The 15,407-nt window shown below is 38.9% G+C and overlaps 1 protein-coding gene across 3 annotated transcripts in view; it reads right to left on the reverse strand.

The window, feature by feature from the left end:
• The window catches only part of frem3 (Fras1 related extracellular matrix 3), a 35,155-nt gene extending 21,651 nt beyond the window's left edge, over positions 1-13,504 (reverse strand). For all 3 annotated transcript variants that reach the window (XM_073842909.1, XM_073842911.1, XM_073842910.1), the window contains exons 1-2: positions 8,476-13,504; positions 8,279-8,368 (exon numbers count right to left, since the gene is read on the reverse strand). In XM_073842909.1, coding sequence (XP_073699010.1) covers positions 8,279-8,368; positions 8,476-13,504 — 5,119 coding nt within the window. The remainder of the gene's footprint in view (positions 1-8,278; positions 8,369-8,475) is intronic.
• Positions 13,505-15,407: the final 1,903 nt, after the last annotated feature.

The following is a 15,407-nucleotide window of genomic DNA, read 5'->3' on the forward strand; positions in this document are numbered from 1 at the left end:
TATCACTGATTGAAGTCCTTGAAATCCAAAAAAGTACTGCTTAAAGTCTTGGAATTTCATTTTACATTATCTGGACGATGGAGACCTATGCGTATGTAAATTTTTGAATGGGGTTATTTTTATAAATTTAACTATAATTTTTTTTTGTAGACTATATATGTAAACATCTTTTATGTGAAATATCTTATTCAGGTCAGTACTAAATAAAAAAATATATATTTTTTGGTAAAATAATGAACATTTAGCAGGTTCTGCAAGGTGTGTGAAAACTTTTGACCTCAACTGTATATAATATATTTAGAAAGCAAGAATGGAAATGAAAATGGAATGGAAAAGTGGTTTAGTTTGCTTTTGACATTTAATTATATCTTTAGAGTTTACGTTTGTCGCTTTTACAGCCCTAAACATTTATTTGGTAAATCTTCTTGTGACCCACTAATCCTATTTGGAAATTTCCAAACTATCATTAAAAAATACTCTTTCTTAGCTGTATTGGATTGTATTACTCAGTAATACACATTTACTCTGCCTCTGCAGTTTGCATTTGCAACTGATGTTTTGATCCACTATCACTAATGTACTGTTATTTCTAGAGTGAATTTAGCCATCTGAGTTGACAGTCACCTGGGGCAATTTCCTAAATAGTTGTATTGCTATGTTTGGAAGGCAGGTGCTGTTTAACAGCGACCGTGAAGGCCACCTCAGTTTTCTGACTGTGCACTTTTTCTTTTTGTTCTCACACCATTTCTTAGTGGTTTTCAGATTCCAAGAGTGGGAACTGACAGCTGTATCCTCACTCCCTGCATTTATCCCCTCCCTTGTTCTCCCCCTTTGTCAGCTTTTATCTGTGCATGGGAGCAACAACTGAAGCAGGCACTGTCTGGGTGGCCCAAACCCACTGTCATGGTTCTTTCTGTTTCTTTCTACACTCTAGGGGGATTTGTGTCTACAATGAACAAACAACACAAAAGTGTCTCCCTTGAACGCATGTTTTCTCATGAGCGTTTCAGACTTGTTTTCTCAGAATGTTGTTTTTAGTTCACTTTAAGTCATGAGAATTGGAGCAGTGCAATAGCAGTTTTGTGGTGTTATGAAGTATTCAATTTAAGGGTTTCTGTTGTAAGCTGGAGCAGCAGTAAAGCCAAGTAAGTATCAGCATCGCTGAGTGGTGCTAACTCATTTAATGGGTTCAGGCGTCACAGAGGGATGTCTGAAGCTCTGGAGGTATTTATGACTGCTATAATATATAGAAAGAATGTAGGGCTAAGTAATGGTCACAATAACACTTATTCATGTCACCCCAGCCTTTAATATTGCAGAAGAAAGGGAAAAAAAAGGTGAGAAAAAAAAATGAAGTCATAGTAATTAAAGCTAACACTAATAGCTTCTGAAAAAATGAATTCCTGACTTTACATCTAACATTTATATTACTAACCAGTAATAATTCTTAATAGTAAGAATTAATCTTCTATTATGATTATAAATAACTGCTGAATTTCTGGTTTAAAAGGATAGTTCACCTACAAATGAAAACCTGTAATACCTTTTGTTCATCTTTGGAACACAAATTAAGATATTTTTGATGAAATCCGAGAGCTTTCTGACCCTGCATAGATGGCAACGCATCTGCCACATTTAAGGCCCAGAAAGGTAGTAAGGACATTGTTAAAATAGTCCATGTGACATCTGTAATGTTATGAAGTTACAATAATTACTTTTTATGCACAAAAGAAAACCAAAAGAACAACTTTAGAGAGATGGATGTCTACGCCAGAAGGCCAGCTCCTGCCTCAACAGCGCCAATCTGGTTTTATGGCAATTCATGCATATTTTAGAAGGTGGCTAATTCATACAAATTTGTACAACCTCACTCAAATTCTTGCGATTTTTGCTAAATCATACGTAATTTTAAGAGGTGTCAAGTAACGAAGTACAAATACTTAGTTACCGTACTTAAGTAGAAATTTTGGGTATCTATACTTTACTGGAGTAATTATTTTTCAGCCGACTTTTTACTTCTACTCCTTACATTTTCAAGCAATTATCTGTACTTTCTACTCCTTACATTTTAAAAATAGACTCGTTACTCCTATTTCTTTTCGGCTCAATTGTGTTCATTCATGTCATCGTTCAAAAAAGAAAAAAACTATCCAGATAAATTGCGCCATCCACAAGAATTTGTGAATTTGGTTGTGGTTGGATGAGAAGTATAAACATATCCCATTCCGACACCCTATTGGTTTGTACATGATCCATCACACCTGCACGTAACACAAATCACGTCACACTCCAGCAGGGATGTACTGGCCTTTGGGGAGAACCAGGACATTCCCGGTGGGCCGATCTCCGTAGCGAGGCAGACCTCCCCCATATTAGGCGCTGTTTTAACCTTTTCACACGTGAGTTTAAAATATTCTATCTAACCCCAAAGAGTGAGTTTTTTTAGGCGACCGTTATTTTGGAATGTTGGGCATTACTGTTTCCATGGCGACGCGTCATGTGACACACCGCAGCCACAACAGCACTGTAAGACACGTGGATCGCTTTTATTTCGTTTTCCCTTTTTTATTATTAATATTCACAAGCATGCTCGCTATATTTTGAAATATCTGATATTCTGATTTCGAAATATGTGCAAGTAAATGTATTTAAAAGTCCAAATACTTTTATTATGACCGCGTTAGTTAATCTATACCGGGTGATGGGCGCCGCCATGTTTGTTCGCGCTGAATCCGAACTGTGGGATTTAGCACACACAAATTCATCCTCTCCTCCCGAAAGACATTAAAGTAAGTCTCTGGTGAGCTGGGAGAAAAAGAGAGTGAACTTTATAGTTACCTGCATAATCTGTATATGATATCAATAAATTATGCTGTCAGAATATATTTGTAGGATCATTATTGCCGCTTCCATAAACATCAGTGTGTATTTTACAAACTATAAATGTATGGTTTTGCTAGTAGGCCTACTTATGTCTATTTAAATGTCTGAAACCTAAAATAAGCATTATATGGTTGAAAACACTGAATAGTTGTGATAATATGACAAGCACTCAGCGCGTCCGATCTGGCTCAGAGCCAGCAAAAGCGCCAAAACAGATTTGAATTCAGCAGCTGATCACGTGATGCGGCAAACGTTCGAATCACACCTGTGTGATCGTACGCTCCAGGGACCAGCCAAGACAAATCACACCGGTGTGATCGTACGTTCTAAAGGGTTAAATGACATTCGAAACTGCAAATAGCCCAAAAGTGTGAAGCGGCGGGATCAGTCACCCACACAGCGCTGACGAACGTACGCTGCGCTTCCACCGCGATGCAAAGTGATAAACAGCGCAAGTTGCTTGATGCATTCAGATTTAACACAGAGTTGTGTTAGGCAGTTGTGTGATATGAGAACATTAAAGGTTCTGTATGTTCTGCTGGGCTGCTGAAAACAGCTGCATGATGAGGTAAAGTGATAAACGCCAATACATAATTACTGTCATTTTTATTACAAATTTTATAGTTTATTATTATGAATTATAAAAAAAAAAAAACATATAACTATTGTAATGTTTTCTTGTGACAATATCTTACTAATACTAGTCAGTATACTAGTGTATTTGCATTGTAATAAAATGCATTTATTTTCATTGGGCATATATGCGGCTGAAACAGGTAGCCTAGTGCATCCCAAATTTTTCAACATTAACATTTTAATATAACATAGTCACTATGGCCTTTAGAAATGTTTTTTGGGGAGGTGGGGTAGTGCACAATAGGCCCCTGTGGCGCGGCCCAATCTTTTGTCCTTAATGGCATTTTTTTCCTTACATTACTTTCACTTTTTTACTTTAAGTAGTTTTGAAACCAGTACTTTTATACTTTTACTTGAGTAAAAAGCTTGAGTTGATACTTCAACTTCTACAAAAGTCTCTTTAAATCCTAGTATCTATACTTCTACTTGAGTAATGAATGTGAATACTTTTGACACCACTGCGTGTTTTACGAGTTCCCCAATGGCCTACCCCAACCCCGGCACTAAACCTACTTGTCACTGGTGTCTAGACAAATCATACAAAATCATACAAGTGAGGATGTACAAATTCAGAAACAGAAAGAGAATAAATAATTGAATAAAGTTGTTATTTTTGTTTTCTTTGTGTACAAAAAAGAATTCTAGTAGGTTCATAACATTATGGTTGAACCACTGTTGTCACATGGACTATTTTAACAATGTCCTTACCACCTTTCTGGACCTTTGAATGCAACTGTATGTCAGAAAGCTCTGTATGTATTAAGCTCACCCAATGATGTAACAAAATGGACTTTGCTTGTAGAAAGATTGATGTGTTACATGTAATGACTCTTTGGTAAGTATAGAGTTTGATAGATCTTCACCTCAGTGCCGCAGGTCAATAGATGTATAGAGCTTCAGGCATGGGAGTGAATGCTGGGAGGACATTAACATTCACTGCCAGAGGCATATTGCAAGACTAAACTGGCCTGGTACATCCATATCATTTTATACTTATAAGAACCAGGGCCATGTTAAGTATCCCAAACATGAAAATGTATGACTATGCTTCAGATTAGACCCATCTGATTTCACGAGGTAACATGAAGTCATATTCAAATATGGGTCACATCTTTCTGACCTGAGAAGCTCTGGCCATTTCCTCTGCATCTAATAATGGCATCTCACAAGCACCAAGCATGGAAGTCTATGTTAGGCGCCTCATGCAATTCCAGGCATTCCACAGGGGGAATATTTGACAACTGGACACTGGCAGGTACTGTACTTGTCCACGTGACATCTGCGAAAGCCAGGCACCTGATCCCCAAACTGCGGGGTGATGAATTATGGCATGGTAGACCAGCCACATCCCCTTTGACACCAGTCGCCTAAGTTGTCAGTGGCAGGCAGAGGAAGAGAGATCAAGAGAAAGTACGCTTAGGAGGGAAAGGCACCATAGGGTGATCTCAAGGCTCAGATCACAGGAAAAACTCTGCCATCTGTGAGAGATAAGAATAACCCCAGAACCGTGCATCATATCCTCTAGCAAATATGAGCTGCAAGAAGGAAATAAGGCAATGGAGATGTGGCTCCAATGTTTCATGCGCACCAAAGAGCAGTAAATCTTTTTGGTGTTTACATGTCTGACACACAGATTAGGTGCAGACGTCTGTGATGCACAAGAAACCACAAAATTTGAGAAAGACTTTGCAGACCAGATACTGTACATGTAATGCCTCCTTAGGATTTGGCCAGCAGAGCACCTAAGATGCCTCAAAAGCTAGGTTTTGGAATAGAGCTTTTGAAACAATACTCACATTTGATTATCTTGAGTAATTGTTGGAAGAAAATCCCAACCCAACCAAGGCATATGAGCGTCTCCATCTTCTATAGCTCAAAAGAAGCGCTAAGCAAGGGGAAGCCCCAGGGTTTTCAGCATATCTTGTAATGGCTTTGAGTTTCAGCCAGGCATAGAGAGATCTTTGAAAGGAGATCTGTTAGCAGATCTCTGCTCCTTGACACACAAATCCCTTTCTGCAATGACTTCTACACTCGGGTCAGTGTAGCTGGTGCCACAAATCTCAGAGGAAATGCATTCCACCATCTAGCAAATGATCATATAACATCGCTTTGGATAAGAGTTATGTCCCTAATACGATCAGCGTAATTTCTGTTATGAAACCTAAGCTTGTACTTTATAGAAGTATATTTTATGTGAACACTGACAGCAAATAAAAGTTAAACTATTAAGTTTGTTTAGAATAAACCATGCAAATAATATATAATACATCAATTATGATTGGCAACTTGCCAATAGTTAATTATACAAAGTCTGGTGAAATAAAAGTGTAACTTGTAGGCAGTTTGAAATTCATTCTGATCTTATTACACTTACAAAGCAAGTAGATGGTAAGACTTTTTTAAATATTACAGAGATATGTGTGACCCTGGACCACAAAACCAGGACAAACTTGCAAAGTTTTTTTTTGCCATACTGATTTTATGCCAAAAATGATTGGGATACTAAGTAAAGATCATGTTCCAAGAAGATATTTTGTAAATTTTCAACCATAAATATATCAAAACGGAATTTTTGATTAGTAATATGCATTGCTAAGATCTTCATTTGGACAACTTTAAAGGCGATTTTCTCAATATTTAGATTTTTTGCACCCTCAGATTCCAGATTTTTAAATAGTTGTATCTCGGTCAAATTTTGTCCAATCCAAACAAACCATACATCAATGGAAAGCTTTATTCACCTTTCAGATTATGTATAAATCTCTTTTTTTTTTTTTTTAAATTGACCCTTATGACTGGTTTTGTGGTCCTTGGTCACATATTTAAGCTTGACTTAAAATGGTGGATTGGTATCCAAATTAAGTCCTTTGTGGTGAAAATGTAACATTAATAAAGTTAAAATAAATAAAGCCAAATGACCTGTGTACTTTAGGTATGTTGTCCAACAGCAACTGATTGAAATATTACCACCTGACTCACACTGCACATAACTCTCATATTATGGCTAGCATTCTACTGGTATCCATAACAGCAGTTCCTTCTTCACACCTCGTCTTCACTCCTGTCCTTAGAAACTCTGATCTATACATAGATGTGTGCATTCGTGTTCCTCTTGTATCATGCAAGCTATTGTGCCTGTGTTTACCTCAGTTTCCTTTTTCTGAGTTTGTGTGCAAACATGTTGTTTGACCAGCCTGGTCTTTTGTTTTTCAAAGGATTCGTACCCAAGGATTCCGCATCCTAAGTCCAATTCTGAGCTACCAAGCAAGCATGTTATGTCTTGAAAGCGCAACATATGGAGGTGTAATCATAACTGTGTACAAAAACGATTTGACCCTCATGTTCTGATTGCAGTCTAAAGATAATAATACATGGGGCAACTTTTTTAAGCAATGTTTCTTGGGAACTTTCCCATTAAGAACGGGCAACAAATTCTATCTGGATACTTCAGATTGGTCTTGGGCCCTGGTTGCCCAGTGACGGCAACATTGCCCAGCAACATTGCTCAGCAACATTGCTCAAACAAGTTGCCCTGTGTATCATCACCTTGAGAGATGTTGAAGCCTTTAAACTGAAACATGCTTAATATACTTAATTATCAGGATGATGGATTTATATAGATAAACAAATTGTTGAACTTAAAGTGTCCTCAATGAAAAATGTTACTTCTGTTATGGGGTTTGAAGAAAACTTGGATATAAAACATCTATGTGTTTTGCTAGTTTCTCAAACCGAAATCATGAAAAATAACTGGAAAGGGAAAAAATTAGGTTAATTTGGTAAATTAGGTTAATTTGGGTAATCTGGAGCTCTAAGCATAAATACTATAAAGTCAGTCTTAACAGACGGAGAAAATATATGTAAATACATCTTCAGCTAGGATATGAACTTTTTTCATTCCTATCCATCAGCTATAACCTATATATAACATTTAGACATCATATGTGTCAATCTGAGGTTTGTAACATGTACTCAGAAAAGTATTACTGTTTGGAGATTACCAGATTCTTTGGGGTTTATGTCTGAATGGTATTGTTTCTATCATCTTGGCTAGGTCTCTGAAAATGTGTATCTTTCTTGGCTCTTATAGCAGTGACTGCCTCCAGCTGAAATGTTGCCAAAGAGATGCAGTGCCAGCCTTGGTGCATGCTCCAGTTCCTACGCAGTTGAAGTGCCATCAGTTAAACTACTAACAAGCAAATGTCTGCTCCTTCTTAAGTTTACAGTTAAGGATTTCATACAGATACAAAAACATGTTAGTGCTGATCATATGAATTAACTTTGGCAGTGAATTCAAACATGAGTAAAAATGAAATCCTGGACAAAAAAACTACAGCCTTGCTTAGACATTATGATCCTCAATCCATATTAGCTAAACGCTATTATTTACTGACCACCAAAGCTACCAACATGTCCAGGCTCATCCAAGATGAAAAGATTCTTTGTTACATCAGTGTTTCCTTTTCTTGTCAGAGTGTGTTTAGGTCAGGACAGGGCGGCATACAGAATGATTTCCAAACCTGACAGTTAAACTCAGAAAGTGTTGGCATTTTGACCAGGTTAAAATCCTTCATTAAGAAGCACTGAAGCATCAAACATCGATTAATACTAACTCTTAATACTTAATACTAATTATAAATCAACCTAGAAAAGTCCCCTTCGGCAAAATTGATTTAAAGGAGCAACTGAAAGCTTCTGAATTCCTACACCAGCTTTAGAGACACATGACACTTCCAGTTAATGAGAGGGACATTCTTACCATTGTCTTCCACTGAAAAGTAGAATATGTCACTTGTGGCATTGGAACCGTCAAGAAGCACATAGCAAATCTTCATGTCATCAATATCAGCTAGTAAGGAGAAAGGATTGAGTATGAAAAGTTAGAGATCTTAAGTAACAGTGACATGTTTTGCATAATATATTTTATAAGCAAAAAGGTAAATTAGTATAACTTACCTTGTGAAAAGGACTTGATGCTATCATTGCCCAAAGCGGAATTCATGATAAAGCCATGAAGAGGAGTCTCAGTTATAACATACTTCAGCACTTTGTTTGGACTGTCTCTGTCCTCAGCCTTTAGAGCTTTGCTGGTAATCAAAAATCCAAGATGACCAGTATGAAGAACCCTTAGAGTGGGTGCTGCTTTGTTTACGACGATTTGAGGCACCCCATTGTCCACCGTAGTGATATGAATAGTCATCACCTGAGGCTTACGAGTTTCATATACAGTGTCAGGGAAAACATAAAATTCAGTGTGAGTTCCATCAGTAACTGTGAAAGAAAAGCTGTCTTCATTTGTTTCTGTGCTATCGTGCCTGTAAGTAATAAGGTTTTCATTTAGGTCCTGTTTGGTAAATGATGTAATCACTTTTGTTCCATTGTACAGAAGCTGGCCGTGAACTGGCACTTGAGTGACTACAAATCTCAGCAGGTTGTCTGGTGTGTCACGGTCCTCCACTGTCAATTCAAAAGGTGTGATCAGCTTGGTTTCTCCCTCCCCCAACACCAACTTGTTGATCGTCAAGACTGGCTTCTTGTTGTCGACATCTGTAATGGATACACGGAAGGTGCGGAAGACAGGGTTGTAGCCATCTGTGACCTCAAACTCAAAGCTGTCCATCTTCACTTCATCATCAGATGTATGGATGTAGTAGATCTTGTTGCCAGCTAGCTGCAGCTGAGTGAAGGTGGAGATGGGCACCCCTGGGAGATCGGTACTTTCAAGATGGCCCCTGCTGGGAGCACGAGTGATGCTGAAACTTAGATATTCATCTGGACTGTTGATGTCAGTTGTGCTGAGAAGGTCTGTGGTCAACGTGACCCTACCTCCCTCTTTGAGGGTCACACCCTTGTTGATAACATCAGGGAAGACCATGTCCATGCTTCCAATATTAATGTAGAAGTAGCGATCAATGAGGGGATTGATTCCATCAGTTACATCAAACTTTAGAAGGTCACGGACACCCTCCTGGCCTGTGTGAACATACTGAATCAACTGTTTGTCAAGTTCATCTTGAGTGAAATTCATTCCAACGCTGATGTTGCCAATGACAAGTCCATGTTTGGTAATTCTCTGAAGATAGCCTTGGCCTGGGCCGTAGCGGACAATGTAAGTAAGCTCTTTGTCCTCAGAATCTAGATCTGTGGCCTTCAGAACTCTGTTGCTTATTACTTTGGTTTCTCCAATTTCTACTTCAAGGCCATCGTTGATGGCCATTCTTGGAGTTTCATCATCAACAGGAATGACCATTATAATGACTTTCTCCTCAACGGTGTGCTTGCCATCAGAGAGTCGAATTTCAAAACTGTCTTCTTTGGTTTCTGAGTCATCATGCTCATAAACAATATTGGAAGCCTCCTTGATCTGCTCCAAGCTGAATTTCACCACTGAAACTGTTCCAGTGCTCAACTGCTGAACTATGTTTCCATGTTTTGGGTTTTTAAGTATTTCAAAAGTTAATTCATCATTTGGGATGTCTGCATCAGCAGCGTTCAAAATAGGAGTGTCGATTACCAAACTCATCCCCTCCATGACAACAAACTCACGAATGAAAATCTCTGGCTTTTCGTCATTGGCTGGGATGATGACAATGGGGAAGAAGTGCCTTTCTGAAAAGTTAATGCCGTCAGAGCAGCGGAAAGTGAATCTGTCCTCCACTGGCTCCACACCCTTGTGAATGCTTTGGACGTAATAGATGTGACCCAGAGCAACATCTTTAATGGTGAACGCGGTGATAGCAGTGCCTGCTCTGGATTTTTCAGAGCCAGGAGCTGGGGAGATGTTCTCCACATAGCCAGATGTGGACTGAACGATAATAGTACACAGAATGTCATCATTATCAGTGTCAATGTCCTCAGCTTGGATGTGCTCTAATGTGATAACATTTTTCTCACCCTCAACTACTACAAACTGACCGCCTACACTGACTATAGGTGGGATGCTGTCTACAGGGAGAATGGTGACGTGGACACGAACGCCTTGGACTTTGTTGCCACCAACAACCCATTCATCCGACATGTCAGATATGGTAAGATTGAAAGAATCGTGCTCTTTGATGGGACCAATTTCACCGCTAGTGTGAACATAGACGACCACACCATTGATTATGTCTTGCTGCGTGAAGCGCTCAGCTGGAGCTCCATTCACCATTATTTCTCCTAGTCTGGGAGGCTCCTCAACTATGAAGGTCAGCATGAGGTCATCTGTGTCTTCGTCACGACCCTGGATAACATTACTGGTGATTTCTGTTGCACCATTTTCAAGTACATCAATAGACGCCCCTAACAAACCTGCGGGTAGCATAATTTTTGGAGTTTCATCATCGACCGGCTTGATGCTGACCTTGACAACAATGGGGACTTCATGGAAGCCATCACTAACGTCCAGCTTAATGACATCCTGAAGAGATTCTTCACCACTGTGGATGTAGGCCAGTCGGCTATTTTCGATGTCCTCCAACACAAATGTCTGGCCATTAGACATGTCGATTCCTAAATACTGCAGCTGCCCGAACCTGGGAATCTGGGTCACTGTAAATTTAATGTTCTCATCCTCAGTGTCCTGGTCAGAGGTGTCCAGTTCATTTTTGGTTATTATATAAGTATTTCGCTCCAGAACAGTGAAGCCAGTGTTAGTAATTACAGGGGGTTTGTTGTCAACAGGTTGTAAAAAGATTGTAAATAGTCCATCAACTGAATTGCTAGCAGTGTCCTCCACACTGAATGTAAACTGGACCACTTTGGGAGTAATACCGAGCTCTTGTTCTGGGGGTTTGTATGCCACTTTATGGTGGTTGACTTGAGCTTGCGTAAACTCACTGATTATGATGTCAGGGCTATCAGTCAGCACAATGGCACCTAGAGGAACCGGGTTGTTTTCATCTGTGTCAGTAGGAGGTTTGATGATGGTGTATTTAAGATCCCTGTCATCACAGTCTAGGTCTGTGTAACGTAGATATTTTTTTCTAAAAAATGTCAGCTCGTATTCTTTGACCTCCATGTGTAAGGTGGTGCCAGGGTAAAGCTCTGGAGGAATGTCATCCACCGGATGTATTTTAATGGTGAATGTATGTTCTCCTGATTGATTTGGTGGGTCATTGTCATCCTGGACTCTGAAGACAAACTGATCAATCACAGTTGTGGTGCTATGAGGTCCTTTATGACGATAAAACAGCTTACCATCCAGAATATCCTGCTGAAACCATTCTGTCACCACCTGTTCAAACATCTCATCTGTTGAGCTAAATTTCCAAGCAGATGGATCCGGAGGAGGCTCCACCTGCTTGAGGAGCAGCTCACCGATGTCTGAGTATGGCTCTTCTAGTATGAATTTAATCGTTGAGTCCTCTGAATCAATGTCAGTGGCACTTAGAATAAAGGGGGAGATTTGCATCACTTCATTCTTGAAAAGCACAATACCAGTGTTTGCATTTATAATAGGGGGTTCGTCATCAGTGGGGGCAATTGTGATGGGGAATAAAAACTCTACTTCATTACTGCCATCAGTCATTCTGAATATAATATTGTCACTGTAGGTGTCACTTCCATCATGCTGGTAGACAACAATGCCAGCATCTAGATCCACTGGTGTGAAAAATTTTCTTTGAGACCCTAGCACTGTCAGCTCTCCATGTTTTAAGCCATCAACAACTGTAATCTTCACATCATCAAGATTATCCTCATCGCTGATCTCTAAATTTTGTAAGCTGGACAGTGGTCTTGATTGACCCTCAAAAAGCAGCTGTCCTGTATTTTTGGTTACCACTGGCGCTAAAGTGTTCATTGGCTTCACAACAATCATAAATGCAAACGGATCTGAAACAGCACCATCAGTGTCAACAATTTCGAATTCAATCTGGAAAATTCTTTCTACCTCTGAATCCTCAGAGGGAGGCTTGTAAGCGATCTTCAGATCTTTAACATCTCTCTGATGAAAAGACGTGATTGGCTGGTTTTGGTCATCTGTGCTGATAATATAGCCCTGCTGATAACCCAGAGGAGATGTTATGTTAAAGATTAAATCTTCAGAATCTGATTCAATATCCTCAGCTGCCAGCATATCTGAGGTAATGGCTGTCATCACAAATTGGTCAATCTCCATCATCATCATAGATATAAAGCTAGGTTTTGGTTGTGTATTCTCAGTACCCTCTTTGATTCTAACCATTATCTGGAAATGTTCCTGTTGGATAGTATTGCCATCATTATCTTGTACTTCCACTAGCATTGGAATATAGTCTCTGTTAGGAGAGTTTGTGGTTGCAGTGTGTTGATACTGAATTCCCTTCTTGACAAAATCATCGCAATTAATCATCTGGCCGTTAACAGAGTTATCAGTAAGACTGCCATACCTGGGAAGTTTGCCTGCGCCAACCAGTGTGGTCACCTTGCATGTAGTGACACCATCTTCATATGCAAACTCCAGTGTTTTTTTGTCAATCGGGTTGCTTAGCCCATTAAGCTTGTCCACAACCAGAGGCATGTTACGAGTGAGAACCTCCAGTTGCTGAAAGACCACTTCAACTTCAAGAATGAAAGGAACCACCACCGTGTCTGTGTGGGAGTCATACCTCAGCTGTAGTTTCACATGGTCTTTGCTTGGGCTCCGGGAACCAAAATGAGTATATTTGACCTCTTCTGCTCCAAAAGCGCAGGGGAACTTCTTGGGTGTAAGCATTCCAGGTCTCTGGGCCAGTGGGTCATTGTCCAGGACTGTAATGTGACAGCGGTCTCCTGCGTGCACTTCAGTTACAAGGTCATTGATAGGGTCCAGATAAACAGAGCGTCCAAAGGGCACTCTAATCCCATTGTTGGCTACCAATATTGTTTCAGCAGTAGGTCCAGATTGATGCCTATGGCGGAAAGCCATGTCAAAAGGGTCTGCGCCTGCTTTAGAGAGACAACATCCTAATGAAATCAATATAAACAGGCACTTCAGAGTTGCTCCTGCTCCACTCAGCCTTTCTCTTTGCAGACAACCAGCCATATTTTTATAGCTAGTTGCACTGCATGGACTTGCAAAAATAAATGCACCACAGTGTCCAAGCAAGATTTAGGATGATTCCCTTGATTTCTCAAGGCTTGGTTTTGATCTCACTGCTACGTTTCCCCCCTCTCTCTGTCCTTACACACAGCACAAGTGCTGCTAACCTACTGAAGCACTGCAGGTAATACTTAACAAGGGAGATAGTGACAGCACAAAGCTCCACCCTCAGTCCAACCTCTCCCACGGCTAATTTAAGGCAGCACATTGGACAGCCCCCCAAAGTGTTGGATTCACTCTAACCCTTCCTCTCTTTTTCTCCTTTCTTACCCACTGAAGGCAAAAAAGTTCATATTAAGACTAGTTTTAGCTGTTGAAATTAAAAAGGAAAGAAAATATATAAACCAAGACAAGACTGTTGTGAAATTCTGAAGTCTCTATTTATGTCCCTAGTGAAAAATAAATATAATAAAATGTATTTGAAATACATTGAAATACATGCTAAGTATACTACAAATACATTTACATATGTATGTACCTAATAAAATGCCTTGCGATTGTACTTCTGATATACTAAACTTGTATACTTCAAGTGTACTAAATTGAAACAACTAGTTTTGTACTTAATGCATGTTAATTGTGCAAAAGTAGGGCTGAGTTCCAGCTAAAGATATACTGAAGGATTTTTGATTGTGCTAAAGTGGAACTATTGCAAGTATACTTTAGGTAGACATATCTTGCATTTAAAGACTGATATTATTCAAAGATCACACAGTCCTCATCAACATAATATTAAGAAATGTGCATTGCGCACAAATAGTACTCCAAATGAAGTTTAATTAATAATTAAATCAGTAAGTCTCAAATGGTATGTCAGTAAATATGTTAATAGATTTGAACTATAATTAGTATGAAATAAATGTACTTTAAATATAGTAATTTTTTACTAGGCTTGGCAAATGCTTCAAGGTTGTCTAGAAATATATTTATTTAAAAGTATGTGTGTATTTTAAAAGTATTAATTTACTTTACCTTGCCAAAATAATTAGAGATATAGCTCAATAGTAGCAACAGCGCCTTCTGTTGGAGCAATAGAGACAAAAAAGGTAATATTGGCAATTTCACATCTTAAAAATTATATTAAAACATAATAAAAAAATGTTAACAAAAAATAAATCTAATATGTTTTCATAATTGATTTAAACATTTGTATAAAATGTTTTAAGAGTTATTGGGAAGGTATAAATGTGTGTGTGTGTGTGTGTGTGTGTGTGTGTGTGTGTGTACCTGGTATTCATCACGTTGTGGGGACCAAATGTCCCCACAAGGATAGTAATACCAGTAGATTTTGACCTTGTGGGGACATTTCTTAGGTCCCCATGAGGAAACAGGCTTATAAATCATGCACAATGAGTTTTTTTGAGTAAGTAAAAGTGTGCACAATCTCCTGTGAGGGCTAGGTTTAGGTGTAGGGTAGGTGTAGGGCGATAGAAAGTACGGTTTGTACAGTATAAAAACCATTACGCCTATGGAATGTCCCCATAAAACATGTGAACACAACACGTGTGTGTGTGTGTGTGTGTGTGTGTGTGTACAAAGGTTTAATTGCCATTACTTGATGTTGTACTTTTAGTATCTTTTAGTATTTTTTTCTAATAATACTTTACAGTCTTTTGGTTTTCAGTCAATAAACTAATGTTGTGTTTAAAACTAAAATTACATGTTTATTAGGTTGCTATACTCTGTTCATATGCTTGTAAATTGGGGGGGTCACCTCATGGGGCAGTTGAAAGGTCAAGCCACACAATACTCATTCCAGTTGGTTAAACAGGTGGACAAAAGGCACTTTATTGTGATAAAATAATAAAACAACGGTTGCTACAATCTTAAAAATAAAGGTTCTTTA

This window comes from Garra rufa, chromosome 6 (genome assembly GCF_049309525.1).
Source record: "Garra rufa chromosome 6, GarRuf1.0, whole genome shotgun sequence".
NCBI classification, from domain to species: Eukaryota; Metazoa; Chordata; class Actinopteri; order Cypriniformes; family Cyprinidae; genus Garra; species Garra rufa.